The following is a 16,522-nucleotide window of genomic DNA, read 5'->3' as shown; positions in this document are numbered from 1 at the left end:
GATAATCAGTCAGGTGTCCTCCCATCTCTTATCGGAGAGCCAATGTTGTATTTTTACAGACTTGTATTGTATGGAAATATCCTATGGAAATAGAGCAGGAAGATGAACTGTCTCTGTGCCTGTGTGTGTGAGTGTGTATGTGTGCACGGGCTGTGTGTGTGTGTGTGTGTGAGAATATGTGTGTGTTACCTGGGACATCAGCGGCCGAAGGTTGATTTCCTTCAGGTTGACCGAATGGGGCATCAGATTGTTGAGCAGTTGGCACAACAGCACCCCGTCTCTCAGTGCCTGCGCTAACTCACAGACCTGTCGGTACGATCACATGACACCACACACTCAAATAATGTACAATGTGAAACAACAATATGATAGCATATGAAGCGACCGAAGTGATATAGAGATAGAGAGATAGATAGACATTGGTGGCTCACCTGTGCTCCATCCCAGGTGACTCTATGGCTCTCAGGGAGAACTCTGCATTCAACCAGCCAGAAGGCACACTGCCTCCACATCTCCATCTACAGCAAAGGAAGGATATCTCTCTCACAGCTTCCAGTGCTCACTCTATACCTTCCTTAAGGCTTTCTGTGTTCTGTGTTTCATACAATAAGCATTCAGGAGAAAAGAAAATCGGGAAAAACAGCACTGCATTCGTGTGTAAAGTGTAAAATACGAATCACATCGTCAACTAATTGTTTTAAATGACCTTTATTCTACTTCTTCAACAATTATTCTATTTGTATGCTCGTTATAATGTTTATGAATGGTGCATTGACCAACTTGTTTACAAATTGAAATATATCTACTGGACACATTGTGGGATACACTGGAGCACATACGTCAATTCTTTTGTGAAAGCATTACTTCTTCTTAGGTCAAGTCTAAACGTTATTTGTAGTACAGACTAACAATCGAAACATATATCAGGTACTTACCGTACATACCGGGTACATATGTCAATTCTCAAACAACGGTGAAACCACTACCACGATTTAAGCATATGGCTTACCAGTGTACCGCTGCGTGTGAGCTCCTCTTGTGCTCTGTGCTGGCGTTCACCACCGTGCTCTCAGGTTCATGGTGCCACCGCTCTGTCGTCGTTCTCTGGCACTGTCCTTCTTCTTCCGTGGTGGGTGTTCTGCAGTGTGACACTGTGTAGAAGTGTTAAGTTCACATCACAACTTCCTGTTTCCTCTCGACACATACACAGATTCATACTTAGATGAAGTAACAGAGATACTAACATCCCCCCCCCCCCCTTTTAGACACACACACACACACACACACACACACACACACACACACACACACACACACACACACACACAGTGTAAAGTGTTAAATAATAATCTAATAGTACTATTTAACTACTATAGTTAATAGTTAAATAGTACCATTGAGTTAATGATTATCTTGTAATGACTGTATTTCTGAGGGTATGCACCGCTGTGTGAGTGGGTGTGTATTACTGTAAACCACGCCTCTTGTTCAAAACTAGACTGACTTTTTGCAATCTACTACTTGAACACAAGGCGTCAGTCTGACCCACGCATGTTTACATACACACACACACACACGCACGCACGCACGCACGCACACACACACACACACACACACACACACACACACACACACACACACACACACACACACACACACACACACACACACACACACACACTAATCTCTAGTATTTTCATCAGATTAAATATTCACAGCGCATCTCCAAACGCTCTCTGTATTGAACGGGATATAAGAAATTATTTTCATAAGAAGGTGCTTGGTCCAGGATAGGCTCTAAGCGCCTTTTTATGAAAGGTATTTCTTACATCCTTTTTTAATGAATCCTTTCCATGTGTCAAATCTGCCCCAACTCGCAAAGTCCGCCCACTGACTGTCCCTCGCTCTGGTTAGTCGCATTGAAAGGGATCCCAGCGCTCGTCTTGATTGGCCTCGCAGGGCGATCCCACCGTTCAAGGCGTAGCGCGCTAATGGAAAACCCCAAACGAGGCAGACTGGGACTCAGAAAAAGAGCACAAAAACAGAGGGGAAAAGAGGAATGCACACAGTGAGAGTAAAAGGAGCCACCTTCTTTTCTTACTTGTAAGATTGGAGCTGAAGAACAGAAGGGAGACGGGGAGATTTAGGTCGAGAAACGATGAGATAACGACAAGGAGAGTAGTAGTAGAGTGAAGGTCTCATATGTGCCAGCGTGTCCTGAGCAGGTAGGTGCTACATACCCGCTCCTCAAACAGCAGCATTTCTTACTTCACATGTTTGGCTGTTCGTCAATTCTTAGTTCGTAGTCACCTACTGTAATTTGTAAAAAAACAAAAAACATGTAGGCCTACAAGCATGTGTTTAGGATATTTACACGTTGGACGACTGATGCACTCACATGCAGTCACTTTGAGCTCAGCCATTTAAACTATTTATCAAATTACCTGTGTGCAATATGCCTGCACTAAAGTGGAGGCACTGTTCTTCATTAAGTCGCTTACTTTACTTTCATTCTGTTACGTATGTACTTTTTTATATTCAAGCACATGTTATTAAATTCTGCCGCTGGTAAGATTCATATTTTATCCATAATTGGAATATTTGTGCAGTATTTTATGCAGTGTTTTGTGTTTATATTGCCAGTTGTGCTCATTTCTTGGTTTTAACTAGATGTTTCTGGCTTGAGCTGAGCAACTGCAACACATAATTTCCGCAAAGATCAATAAAGTAATCTATATCTGAATCTGTACGTGCATGTGTTGTGTTCTGGTATGTCAATTAATCTATGTATCTTTTCTCCCTGCTGCTGTTCAGACATGAATAATCGGTCCATAGCATGGTGGCTAAAACAGATAGGCCTGCCACAGTACACCAAGACACTAGAGAGTGAATATTATGGTCTGGAGGTAAGACATATGTGTGTGGTGTGTTTATGTTTTGTTTTGAGACATACAAAGTCATACATGTAGAACTAGCAGTGAAATGCTTACTTGCTCATTTTAGGTATTTTTTAAGTAATAAATACACAATAATTATTGTGTATTTATGTTATACTTAATGCACTAAGTATAACAGTGAAGAGGTGAGATTAAAGTACGTATAGTATATAGTATAGTAAGTATATATATATATATATATATATATACTGTATAAGTATATAAGTATAAGTAAGTATATATGTTTGTGTATTTATGTTATACTTAATGCACTAAGTATAACAGTGAAGAGGTGAGATTAAAGTACGTATAGTATATAGTATAGTAAGTGTATATATATATATATATATATATATATATATACTGTATAAGTATATAAGTATAAGTAAGTATATGTGTAAGCATATAAAAGAAAAACACATTTAATTAAATGAATATGAGTTTTTATATAAAGCGCTTGCAATGCCGATGGGAGCGGGCCGATTGCTCGGTCTCTGGAATGGCTGCTTGCAGCTATTTTGAGAACCGCTCATCCAAACAACTTCAGCTCTTGACACTGCACTTCCTTGGGTCCTCATCAACACACCCGCGACCAAGTGTGTGGTCAGTCGGATGAACAGTTCTCGAAGACAATCGAAAGACGGTCAAACATACATACAGAGCACTCCTCTGTTTATTTAAATATGTGTGTACAGAGGAGGCTGTGCAAACTGAACAGTATTGAATGTACAGGGCAGTATGTAGCAGCACGGTAAAGTGACAGCGTGCAGTATTGCACTGAGAGTTAGCAAGAGTCTGTTACAAGGTGTGTGTATATGTGTGTGCATCTGTGTGTGTGTGTGTGTGTGTGTGTGGGATTGCATGTTATGGCTGTCTTGGAATTTACCATATTGATATTATGTCTGTATGTTTCAGTAGCAGCACAGAACACATGTTTTTCTCTCTCTCTCTCTCTCTCTCTCTCTCTCTCTCTCTCGCTCTCTCTGGAGGGCTTGCTGACTGTGACTGATGAAGAGCTGAAGGAGGCCGGGGTGGAGGACCCAGCACACAGAGCCACCATTCTCAGTCAGCTCCTCAGACACAAGCCCATCCTGGACCCTTACTCCGGTAGCAAACACATATACACATGCTATGTACACAATAGCGCGCACAAGCACACCCGTGTACGCACACACGCCCGCACGCACGCACACATGCATGCACGCACAATTATTGCATTTTCAGCTTTTTGCAGAAGCCTATCAATTGAACACTGCATTCATGATATTTAAACCTTTTTTATTACTATCTATTCTGAAACGTGGTATAGCTGATGATCACTGATGATCGATAAACCCACACAGTACATATTTATTTACAAATACTTTAGTATATCAATAATACTGATCTGTGCAGCTAAATAACGATGATGGTTTAATGAAGATGGGTCTTTATTAAATGTAATACAAGTCCAGTAAAGGCTAGCATTCGTCCAGATTTGTTCAGCTCTATATTGTTACAATCAACAATGAGCTAAATCCAGCTTTTCATTCAGTTTGTATATTCTTTCCTGTTTATTTGGCACTCCAGGCAGTGGCCCAAAGCGCAGAGTTACACGGAAGTACTCCCTGGGGTCGTCTATGGACCTGGTGAGATCACACCGTATCTCAAAAACATATACAAAGAACCCCCCCCACACACACACACACACACAGACCAAAACACCCACAAGCACACACACACATAAACATCACACCGCACAGACCCACACACACATCACGCACATGCACACGCATGACACACAGACTCCCACACACACACACACAGACTCCCCCACACACACACACACACACACACACAGACCCCCCCCACACACACACACACACACACACAGACCCCCCCCCCCACACACACACACACACACACATCATACACAGACCCACACGCACAGACCTACTGTGTGTGTGAGAATGTTCTACGGAACATTCTTACGGCAGGCATCCCGTGTTACATGCCGAGTGTGTTTCAGTTAGAGATGCTTCTGGTGTCCCGGCAGGTGAGGAACAAGAAGGATCTTTTCCGCCACAGTGTTTTCCCCCGCCTCCAGCGTGCGGCCTCCAACGACGTCTCCGCCTCCTGTTCCCAACTCCAACCTCTGTCGGAGGACCAGAGGACCGAGGACACGGGGCTCTCTCGGGAGAGCAGACGGAGGTAGGTCCAGCGATGGGAGCTGACCTAGAGGCAGTGTCAATTATTATCATTTTTTTTTTGAGTCCCTTTCGTTTCCCTTTTCATGGCGTCAAGTGTTTCTTATGATTAATCAGGGGACGAAGGCAATTGCGTCTGATGCTCCCTGTATTTGTCGTAGGGACCTTTGTGCGTTGACCTCACAGGTTGATCAGTGATCAGTTGATCCCGGAACCAAGAGTGTTGTTAGTTGGAAGTACATTCAAACAGGGGAAAGCACAGCTCCCAGAGACTTTCCTTGTACACAGATAGATTTAGATTTAGGGCATTTAGCAGTCTACGCTTTATCCAAAGCGACTTACAGTAAGATTACAAGATTATAGATAGCCTTTCCTGTAATTGTAAACTGCAAAACTGTGTGAACATGTCATTTAGATCAACATTTCCTGAATAAACTAGTGTATCTTATTTTTTGTTATAGCCTAATGGACATCTTGTCAAGTTACCAGACAAAAAGACCTGAAGGACATCAACCCTGACTGTCAAAAGTAACATGAGCAACACATTGACTTAAAAGGTGAAATATGGCTACAGGCAGTGCATTTCAGGTTTCAAGAAGAAAATGGATTGGATTAGATTGGATTAAGTCGTATTATTAGTACGGATCAGTTAGAAACGTAATACAACGTAATATAAAGATACCACTAAGGTATGAAGCCGTCGAACTTGAAGTGGTTATCTGTCATCACTTGGGAGCATTTTGCAAGTAGTGTCTGTGGACTCTGACAAGTTTGGGCACATCTCTGCTCGTCTGTTGCAAAGCTGTGGGACAGATGTTACTAGTTTAAGAGCCTCCACTCAAAAGGTCATTTTCAACGGGGTCCATTTGTTGGATGAACAGTGAAACATGACATTGGTATACTGTTTCCTCTTGTCGTGTAAGAATAACACCCGTAAACCCAAACTACTAACTTTGGGTTAGCTTTTGGTGAATAATTACAAAGCGCACGCACGAGATTTCCTGTCGTAAACAAAAGCTCGCGGCTGTCGTTGATTTGAAATCCCTCGAGACCCACCCGGTCCGAGCAGGTGAGCTCCCCTTCCCCCCCTGTCGGAGCCTCGCGGGATCTCAGGAATGCTGCTCGCGCTGCCTGCTACAGATGTTTCAGCGCTCGAGCCCGTCCGCTCCCAGCCTGCTCACGGGAGAACAACTTGAGAAACTTGTGGTGACTCGTCCCGAACGGAGCTGCGCAATACGAAAAAAAGGGCAGTTCGCTGCTACGATGCGGAGCAGAGGGGGTTTTTAAATCACATTTTGTGTTCGCTTTTGTGGAACATAACCCATGCGCTCTCCGCCATGCCCGGCGATTCAAGTGGATTTTGAGGCGGGCAAGGAGACAGGTAAGAAGAAGGGCGAAAAGGTAACGCTGACCGCTTTACCAATGTTAGCTCTAGAACTTTTACATGGGGTTTGACGTTAGGTCGGTTGTCTTGTAGAGCCGATCAACTCTGATGGGACATTGCTGTGACATTTGGTCTGTGGCTGTAACGGTATGTCTACAAAGAACAGCTGCCAACTGAGTTACACAACCTGGTAATGGTGGCTGCGGGACATGTTGCACAGGTGTGTTTCCTCAGCGCCCAGGCCAACGCCCCTCCTCAAGGACTTATCCGTTATTGGGGCTTATCTCGTGTCAAATATTAATGCTGGGCTACATTTATGCGTTCGCTTCTCTGAAATTGTACTTTAAGATTGATACTCTTTAGTGTGTATTGTAGTGTTAACTAACTCTACATGTATCTTTTGTGTTTTTGAGCGGTCGACTGAATGGATAACTAATAGTTTCTCTGTATAGGCAAGGGGACTAAGTTCTCATCATGGCGATGCTACATTAACCCTATTAGCTTTTGATACATTAATAGTCAATGCCAATCTGTCCCATACAGTGTAACTCTATGTTTATCTAGGAATTGCTAAAACAGCAGAGACAGACCGGACAGAATCATAATAGAGCTCAGCTCAAGACCTGTCCTGCCCAGACTAGCCGCACTGGTCCTGTCTATCGGGTCCCGTCTATCGGGTCCTTTCTATCGGGTCCTGTCTATCGGGTCCTTTCTATCGGGTCATGTCTAACGGGTCCTGTCTATCGGGTCCTGGCTATCGGGTCCTGTCTATCGGGTCCTGTCTATCGGGTCCTGTCTAACGGGTCCTGTCTAGCTCATCTGATAGAGCAGGGTTGGATGATCAACTACCAATGGGCCACCCTCTCAAGCATATATGCGCTAAGACCCATACATATTGTGTTAGTGTATATACTGTAGTGGCCACCAAATTGCATTTATTGGGGGCCAGATACTTTAGATACTTTAGATGCTAGGTTCTTGGGCTCCTATTGGAAAGATTCTGTGTTCGATTCCCAGCCCTACCACTAGGGATCCGTGAGCAAGATGCCAAACCCCTTGCTACTCCGTAAACCGCTTTGGATTAAAGCATCTGTTAGATAACTTGTTGATGTTTAGCCCATCTGCTCTACACACAACATTGGCCTAACCAGTTGTACCCGGCTGTGTATTGTATACAACCAAACATATTACATTTACAAGACACATGGCTGGCAGATTTAAACCTCTGAGGTGTAATTACAATTGGTTCTGAAGTCTATCCATAAGCGCTGTCTCATAGGGGACAGGAAGTGTGTGTGTGTGTGTGTGGGGGGGGGGGGGGGGGGGGGGGGGGGCAGGAAGGGAAAATGTGTGGTGGTGTATTTAAAGTCTGTCAGGTTGACTCCTGGTGTTAATGGCCGTGCTGTGTGGCCTTCGGTCCTCATCCTGCCCTGGTTCGCATAAAAACACATGTTATTTATTATTTGTACACATGTATAGTAAAGTTATTTTAGAAATGGATCTGTTCTAAGTTATTGCATGCATCTTCTTTTTCAGTAAGAGGAGGAGTGTCAGTGCATACTTCAGTCAGCTGAAGGTAAGAGAGTCCGTCTGTTTACGTCCGCCTGCCTGCCTGTCTCGCTCCCTTCTCGTCTGTCTCTCTTCCTGTGTGTGTGTGTGTGTGTGTGTGTGTGTGTGTGTGTGTGTGTGTGTGTGTGTGTGTGTGTGTGTGTGTGTGTGTGTGTGTGTGTGTGTGTGTGTGTGTGTGTGTGTGTGTGTGTGTGTGTGAGAACTACCTCCATGGGGAGTGGTAAATCATCCGTCCATCAGCTCTGCAGGCCTAGCTCACAGCCCTCGTTAAACGTGTGACTGACTCACTGACTGACTGACTGACTGAGCTGTTCTCCCACAGCTGTTTGGCGGTCGTAGAGAGATGGACGCCCTGAAGAAGGAGCTTGAGGAGGAGCTGAAGACGAGCACAGAGGACCTGAGGAGCCACGCCTGGTACCACGGGCCCGTGAGCAGAGAGGTGAGCACTGAACCGCTCTGGGCCGCCATACCGCGTTCATCCACTGTTTTCTCATGCAGTAGGACCGCGGTTTGAGAAAATAATTTTTTTAAGACTGTATCCACATTTTCACCTGTACACCTGTAAAATATTTGCAGTAGATTCGGGTCACTCAAGACACAGCCAAATGCTCACAGACACACGCAAGCAAACACAAAGACGTACAATGCAAGCTCACATAAAAAAGATGCACAATGCACACACAAATTTGATCCTGACTCTGGTTGTGTATCTTAATATAAGTAATGTAAATATAAGTAACCAATCACCTGACTTAGACGAAAATGGACAGAAACGGTAACAACCCTATGAATGTCCTGCATTTTTAGTGAAAGCAAGGTTAACATGTTTAGCACAGGGGACCCAGGAGACCTGCCCTTCTCTCTGTTTCCCTCCAGGGGGCCGAGGCTCTGCTGGAGAGGGATGGGGACTTCCTGGTGCGGGACTCCAGCTCCGGCCCCGGGGACTACGTCCTCAGCTGCTACTGGAGAGATGAACCCATGCACTTTAAGATCATACGGGTGGTCTTACGGCCCAAGAAGGTCTTTATTAGTGTGTCTGTTCTACTTGATACTATGACTTCTACAGAATAATATTATGACGCAGTCACAGTAGGGCCTAATGTAACTTTAGAATTATTTCATTTATATATATAAATCAATTATTTATTGTATGCATATATTATGAGTCTTAATATTGTCTGATAAAAGAGAGATTATTTTGTATTTGTGTGTGACTATTTACTATCTAGTCATTTAGCCGTCTCTCTGATCCAAAGCCACTCGCTGTGAGTTATTCTTCAGATGCGTGTCATTATAGTGAGCAGGTAGAGGACGGGCCCCTTGCTCAAGGACGCCGGCTGTGGACAATGTGGTCCGAACCCAGACCCTTTGAGCCGGAGGTCCTCTCCCTAACCGCTCCGCCCTCTCCCACTGCCCCGGTGTCACAGGGCTACTCCCGGGAGCTCTTCCAGTTCGAGGAGGACCGCTTCGACAACGTCCCCGCTCTGATACGCTTCTACGTGGGCGGGCGCCGGCCCATCTCCCAGGCTTCGGGCGCCATCGTCTTTCACCCAATCACACGCACCCTCCCCATACGTGTCATCAGCGAGCGCCAGGCGGAGAGGGGAGGCGGCGGCGGCGGCCATATTGTGGCCGGAGGCACCGGTGGTGTGGCGAGAGCGCGGACGCCCATGGACCGCTGCAAGAGACGCAGCCTAAGCTACGTAGCCACCGACATGCTGCACCTCAACAACCCCCTGCTCAGGTGGGCGCACGGTTACCTGTTTGTGTGTCGGAAATGTGGCAAAACTCACTCACCACGCACACGCTAAACCCTGTCTTAGTTTACATACATCCACATTCACTGGGTTCTGATTTAGCATCACTAGATTATCTTGTTTGGCTACATTATGTAGCGTGGACACAGCGCCTTTTAAAATGGGTTCTGCAATCAAAATGAATAACATTGGAGCGACATTGAGGGTTGCCAGGTAACACTAAACGAGCGCAAGACGAGCCGAGCGACACATTCTATTTTTAGATGCAATGAAAGCAATTATTATGTTTTTACTTTGTTTGAAGTTGATCAGGTAATGTATGCGTTTGCAATTTATTTATTGTTCTCAAATTATGAACCATCTCATGTGGCATCTGTCTTTAAATCTGTGGGCTCTGAGCTGTCTCCATCTTGCAAATGCAATTAAAGATTTGCCAGAGCTCGTCTTTGGTCATGGAACTTTTCCAAGGGAGGAGAAGGCTTTTTAAGTTAGAATCTAGTACAATCTCAGTTGATTCAGCTTGTTTGCTTACTTCCACGGCTGCATCACGCTGTGTTTGTGTGCCAATTTGTTTAATATTTGGCAACCTGTTGTCCTCTGAGAATATTGAATCGTAACACACAGCTAAAACGAAAACAAATGTCCGACCCTGAACGGAAATTTCAAAGGAAGACATACTGGCTGTAGCATTGTTGTCAGAGACGCCAGTATTTCGACTTTTTTCCTTCATCTCTGACATATCATGATCATTTTATGTTTAAGTAAAGTAAATATTTGATGTACAGCACATTTAAGGTTGGAATTTACCTATGCATAGCATTTCTAAAAGACCTCGGATTTATTGGCGTTGATATACTTCTTGGATTGAATCAGTTTTTTGTGTCTGCATGTGGAAATACAGAAGAACTCCCAAGTCATCCAAGTTAGTAGTCTAAAACAGTTAGTAGTTAAATCCTGTTATTAACAACAACAGAAAAAATGAACAACAATCAATGACAAATCCTAATTTATTGGGAAAGAGTCATACTGTCAGTGGAAGGATCATTAACATAAATAATTAGCATTTAGCATTCATTCTCGAAACAATCACAGTTTAATATCATGCTGCAATGACCCAATCAGCAGGTCTCTCAGTTCTGTGCCGTGTTCTGAAGAGATATAATTAAATGAGACTATTTTTTTTTTTATTGTTGCACTGATGCCCACCCCCTGCTGTCTGCATGGTTATGATGATAATCAGTCGTGTCAACTGTTGAATGACGATTCTCAGGGTCTAGCACGCACAGTTGACACCCCCTCCCCCCCCCCCCAATGTGTTGCACAAGACCATGTGTGAGCTCTGCATGTTTTCAATCAGTAACAGGGTGTGTTGATATCTTGGCCCAACTCTGTCCTTACTCTCTCCAACTATCCTTCTGGACGGTGGTCAGACACCGCTTACGTCATCTTAAGAACAGATTTCTCAAGACTGGTGACCAGAATGCCATTAAAATGGATGCTGTTTTTTATTCTCATTCTGAAAGGTTTTAGTCATGTGATTTATAGAATAATCATGGGCAATCTACCAATAGTAAATGCCTGGTCTTGCTCACATACACATTTGGCTTCTCTTGACGTGTGGCAGAAGTGGGAGTCAGCCGGCGAACCTGCAGAACCTGGGTCGGAGGCCTTCGATGCAGTCGGCACAATCTGACAGCAACCTGGGAAAAGGTATAGCCTTCTACAGCCACGGCCCACGCGTACTAGTGCCACTTAGCCTATTCCCCTGTACGTTTGGAAACCAGCAGATGGCATCCCTCTAATGCACATGCTATGTGTGCACTATCCTGTGTTAGCTGTGTGTCATCCAGATTTTTTTTAACAATGTGTTTCGTCTTCTTCCTGGTTTCCAGCCGTTCCTCAAAACAGCAAATCAGAGAAGGAAGACCCCGCCCCCATCTCCCCAGTGTTCCGTACCGGTAGCGAACCCATGCTGAGCCCGAACACGCAAAGGTCACGCCCCTCTCTACCAGGTTAGACCCTCGTCACTACTGTTTTGTCATTGAGGGAGATGCAGGATTTAAAGAAAGCAACTTTAAGAATCAACTTCCAGTTTGCCTACTTTGTACCACTGCCGGTTTTGGGATTTGAACCTGAAGCTTTTTTGCTGGGACTCACCATATAACTTAACATGTGTAAGTTACAAATGTGTCAACCATGCTTTTGTCCCCAGGTGGAGGGGTGACCCTACGGGGGTCAGACGGGCAGCTCCACCCCCGGGCTCCCCCTAAACCCCTCAGGGTGTCAGTGGTGTTCCCCAACGCTATGCTCCCTTCCTCCTACATCGCCCGCGATGACCCCTCGTCCTTCTACGACGAACTCGTGGTTCAGGTAACCCGCCGTAGCCGATTTATTGTTCATGTTTCGGATCTCTCAAACGCAATCGATTTTTTCTCCATAGCTCAGGGATGCCCCTCTGGCCATCTGTCCATCCGTTTTCACTCCACCAAAGCGGAGGTTCTGCATGTTTTGAGAGCTCAGGGATGTCCGTCTGGTAGGGTTGGGCGATGTCCCCTAAATTGGCAGTTGACAATGTTTACAGTAGACCATCACGATGGATCGTCATCGTGGGGGGGGGGGGGGGGGGGGGTTAGCACTTTTTACTATCTTTACATCATTCTACTTAAAAACTATAATTTCGTTATTTCCGGTAAAGAAAAAAAAAAGTAGCTTCCACTTAAGAAGAGTTGAAACAATGGTGTTGGTTGCTAAAAAGGGTAGGCCTACTACTTCGCGTTTATGGCAATTTTTTGGATTTAGACCTGATGAGAGTGGATCTGCTCATGTGTCATCCACGCAATAGACGGGCAGACGACCAATCTACATGACAACTGTTGCGTGTGCGTCACGCAGAAGTTAATAGAGATGATGATGAACAAAATATCACCGAGCATAGAGCAGGATTGTGAACGTTTACAATGTCTCATGCGTGGCATCACGATGGTGGCTCTCCATCGTGATGTTGGTCAGCCATCACGATGGACGATGACAGCGTCCATCGGCACAACCCTACTGTCTGGCGGGCGGGCTGGCTGGCTGGCTGGCTGGCTGGCTGGCTGGAACCTGTCATGCTTGCCTACTAAGTGCAGCCTTTGGTGGTCTTGTCCAGGTGCCACCGTCCAAAAACAAGAAGGGCCACGTGGACCGGCTGCGGGCCGAGGAGAAGTGGCAGAGCCGGGCCCGTCTGACGGAGACCTCCTTCAGCATCCTGGAGCCCCAGGACGAGGGGGCCGCGTCCAACTCGCTCCAGAACCACGGGACGGACGGAGTGGAGGACTGGCATTTTGAGCGTCCAAATGTTTGTGTTCATATTTTACATCCTATTTTAATTTGTTCAAATCTGTCTAATATTTCTTAATAAATGATGGTAATTCTTATTATATTTGCGTGTGATAACGTCGTGTCCGTCCAGGTGGATTCCGGTACATGTTTTCAGTTGGACCGGTTTGAGTCGACGCTCCTGCCCGACAACAACCGGCCCCTGGAGCCCAGCGTGCTGCTGGCTCTCAAAGAGCTCTTTGTACGCGCCGACGCCAGAACCACCTCTCTGCACATGCTCAGTGTGGACTGTCAGGTAAACACTGCTTTTATAATTCTGATGGACTATTGTGATTACTGTAGTTACTTGTCATTTGTGTCCCTTGTGTTACCTGTTATGGTCAGACAGTAATAGATTTATTTTCTACATTTCTGAGGTAATCCCAATGGGAGACACAAGGCTAATGGGGGAGATCTAGTTATGGCTGTTTAGCCAAGTAGCTGAGAATCAGTGGACGGGGCTTCGTCTTAAGCCTCACAGCCGTAGCCTCATAAATGTATGAATGATTGACCTATTTAGTGTCAACCATTGACCTTGGAACACCTTATCAGTGCCCACGTATAACTCTTGGCCTCGACACGAACTCGGCATCCAATTAAAAAGCTCTCCATTCCCCCCCCCCCCCCAAGGTGGCGCGCATCGCCGGGGTGTCCAGCGAGCAGCAGAGGCTGATGGGCGTCCGGTCAGGGCTGGAGCTGGTCACCCTCCCCCACGGACACCAGCTGAGACAGGACCTCTTAGAACGGTACGCCCCCCTCCCCATCCCCCGGCTCACTTTGCATCAGCCACCCGCCCCTCTCACCCCGTCACCCGCCCCCCGCCCTCCACCTCCACCTCACCTCCTCCTCCACCTGCTCCTTGGCGTTCCGCAGGCACCACCTGATCGCGCTGGGCGTGGCCGTGGACGTCCTGGGCTGCACGGGGTCGGTGGGCCAGAGAGCGGCCGTCCTGCACAAAGTCATCTCGCTGGCGCAGGCCCTGAAGGAGCACGCGCACAATCTGTATTCCTTCTCGGCGGTCATGAAGGCCCTGGAGATGCCCCAGGTACAGAGGGGACATCTTCGTTATTCATGTAGCGCCGCCTTTTTTTTGGTCTTTGGTTTTAACCAGCACGTAGGCGGCGTTGTGAAGTTCCCAGCCGGGGTATATGGACCGCGAAGGCAGACCCGAGGGATGAGTTTAGTCTTTATGGCCCTTTTTTATTGTTCTTTTTGTTTGTGTGTGTGTGTGTGTGTGTTTGTGTATTTATAGTTTTTTCCATTGTGTGTATTTAATATGGGTGTGTGTGTGTGTTATTATTTTTTTATGTGTGTATTTATTATGCGTGAGTTTCCTTTTTCATTATGTTTTTTTAACTGTGCGTGCGTGTGTGTGTGTGTGCGTGCGTGCGTGCGTGCGCGTGCTTGCAGGTGGTGCGGCTCGAGATGACATGGCGGGCTCTGAGGCGGAGCTTCACGGAGAGCGCCGTGTTGTTTGAGAAGAAACTCAAGCCCTTCATGAAGTCCCTGAGCGAGGGGGACGGTGAGTGTGCACACCGCCAAGCGGAGCGGACACAGGTTCCCCCCCCCCCCCCCCCCCCCCCGATCAAACCAGCGCCTCGTATGACGCCACCGACGGAAATGTATGAATCAGCACTGCTGTCAGAATCTCCTAGCCCGGCTAGGGGCCCCCCAGAGGGCCCCCCAGCTATTGCTTGGGTTTTAAATAGCAGATGGGTGATTAGTACATTGACGGCACATGCCTCATTAACTCACCTGACTTCTAATGAGGTCCCAAGAGCCCCCCCCCCCCCCCCATGTCTCTCCCCCGCAGACACCGATCAACCCCCCCTCTCCCCCCCCCCACACACACACACACATCCACAGGGTCCAAATGGTTGTTTGAGTTTGGCCACTGTTTTCTTGATGCGGTTGCCTGCCAACTGGGCTGGTTATGGTCTTCTCTCAAGAGAGTTTTGGTTTTAATGGCTGGAGTCGGTTACATTTATTCATAAAGCAACGAATATATTGCGGTCCATCTTTATCTGGCCTCCGTCGAGAATTTGTTCACATTTCGCCCCGGAATCCATCATGGCATACACCGAACACAAACTAATCCTATTGTAATCCCTGTTTAATCTAGTTGAATTAATCCAGAGTAAAAAGCGAAGACATGCAACACATCTCATGATAAATTAAATCAGAGAAGTCAAAAAATGAAAAGGTCTCAAATGAATTATTTCTTCCGTACATATTTGTCTTCTGTCTCTCAGATACGGTGGTGCAGGGCCCGATCGCGGTGCCCCACCTGGTGCCCCTGCTGATGGCCATGGAGGGCGAGGACCCGGTGGAGGACAGCGAGCGGGGCTGCCAGCTCCTCTACGACGTGCTGCAGGCGGCCCGCAACGCCGCGCTGCACGCGCCCGTGTACCAGCGGCACGCCCACAGCCTGCTCACAGGTACCACTCGCACCGTAGCAGCCCATCCCCGCCCCGCCCGCCACGCAGAACTCACGTTCTTTAGAGAGGGCGTCCAGGGAGTAGGGGCACATTGTTTCCGTTCGCCGATTGAAGAGAAAGATGCTGAGAGGTAGCCACGGTAACCACAGCGTTTTTTTTTTTTTTTTTTTTACATCCTCCCTTACATCAGCAGGGGACTGGGAGGCGGTGCCGGAGCTCCTGGAGGCCTTCCGGACCGAGTTCGCCCTGCGGCTGTTCTGGGGGCAGGCGGGCGCGGAGGCCGAGAGGCAGGAGCGCTACGACAAGTTTGACAAGGTCCTGGGTGTGCTCTCGGACAAGCTGGAGCCGGTGGAGATCACCCCAGTGCCGTACCACTGACAGCCCCCCCATGGCCGCCCAAAGACTGACGTGCAATACGCACTTTTGCTCAGGGGTGTCGTTCCAGCTGACCTTTGCCCTTTTGTGCTTTTAAGGCCAACACAGAGCGCCTACCCTTTGAACTCTTTATCCTTAGGTAGAGGCCGGTTGGGGAGAATTTTTGAAAAGTTTTTGTTTTGTTTCTTTTTGTTACCGGTTGAGCGAGTGCAATCAACCTTTTCCTGCTTTGATGTGGTATGGTTCACACCACAAGCACAATTATGTGTGGTGTGGTTATATGGAGATCCCAAAGGAATGCTTATTAGGAGGTAGAACCACATTTCAAGTTTTCTGGACGGACCTCTTCTGGTATTGAGACTTAATGTTTTGACTTTTTAATCTTTATCAATAACCAACCCCCCCCCCCCTCCGATTAACACTTTACTGAGTTTAGAGAGCCCTCCTGACTATAAAAAATATACACTGGAATATTATATTTTCCCCAAATTGTTTACAAATGCAATAAAATGTTTTTACT

General features: G+C 46.7%; 2 protein-coding genes across 5 annotated transcripts in view; one reads left to right on the top strand and one right to left on the bottom strand.

Moving 5' to 3' along the window:
* The window catches only part of vav1 (vav guanine nucleotide exchange factor 1), a 12,489-nt gene extending 11,339 nt beyond the window's left edge, over nucleotides 1-1,150 (bottom strand). For all 4 annotated transcript variants that reach the window (XR_014633297.1, XR_014633298.1, XR_014633299.1 and 1 more), the window contains exons 1-3: nucleotides 1,010-1,150; nucleotides 432-518; nucleotides 190-306 (exon numbers count right to left, since the gene is read on the bottom strand). Coding sequence is in view for 1 of the 4 variants with exons in the window: in XM_084466129.1 (XP_084322255.1) it covers nucleotides 190-306; nucleotides 432-518 (204 nt within the window). In the remaining 3 variants the exon portion in view is untranslated. The remainder of the gene's footprint in view (nucleotides 1-189; nucleotides 307-431; nucleotides 519-1,009) is intronic.
* A 5,308-nt stretch (nucleotides 1,151-6,458) lies between these two features.
* On the top strand, nucleotides 6,459-16,514 carry sh2d3a (SH2 domain containing 3A). Its single transcript, XM_084465473.1, has 15 exons — nucleotides 6,459-6,523; nucleotides 8,043-8,082; nucleotides 8,398-8,514; nucleotides 8,952-9,095; nucleotides 9,503-9,819; nucleotides 11,457-11,542; nucleotides 11,725-11,844; nucleotides 12,045-12,202; nucleotides 12,981-13,169; nucleotides 13,284-13,445; nucleotides 13,820-13,935; nucleotides 14,063-14,234; nucleotides 14,600-14,711; nucleotides 15,442-15,627; nucleotides 15,818-16,514. Exons 3-15 carry the CDS (start codon nucleotides 8,419-8,421, stop codon nucleotides 16,003-16,005), a joined length of 2,046 nt encoding a protein of 681 aa, XP_084321599.1. The 5' UTR covers nucleotides 6,459-6,523; nucleotides 8,043-8,082; nucleotides 8,398-8,418; the 3' UTR covers nucleotides 16,006-16,514.
* The last annotated feature ends 8 nt before the right edge of the window (nucleotides 16,515-16,522 follow it).

Source organism: Micromesistius poutassou, assembly GCF_964030765.1.
Source record: "Micromesistius poutassou genome assembly, chromosome: 3".
Classification (NCBI taxonomy): domain Eukaryota; kingdom Metazoa; phylum Chordata; class Actinopteri; order Gadiformes; family Gadidae; genus Micromesistius; species Micromesistius poutassou.
The sequence above is the reverse complement of the archived record's forward strand: the minus strand, read 5'-3'. Positions and strand labels throughout refer to the sequence as shown.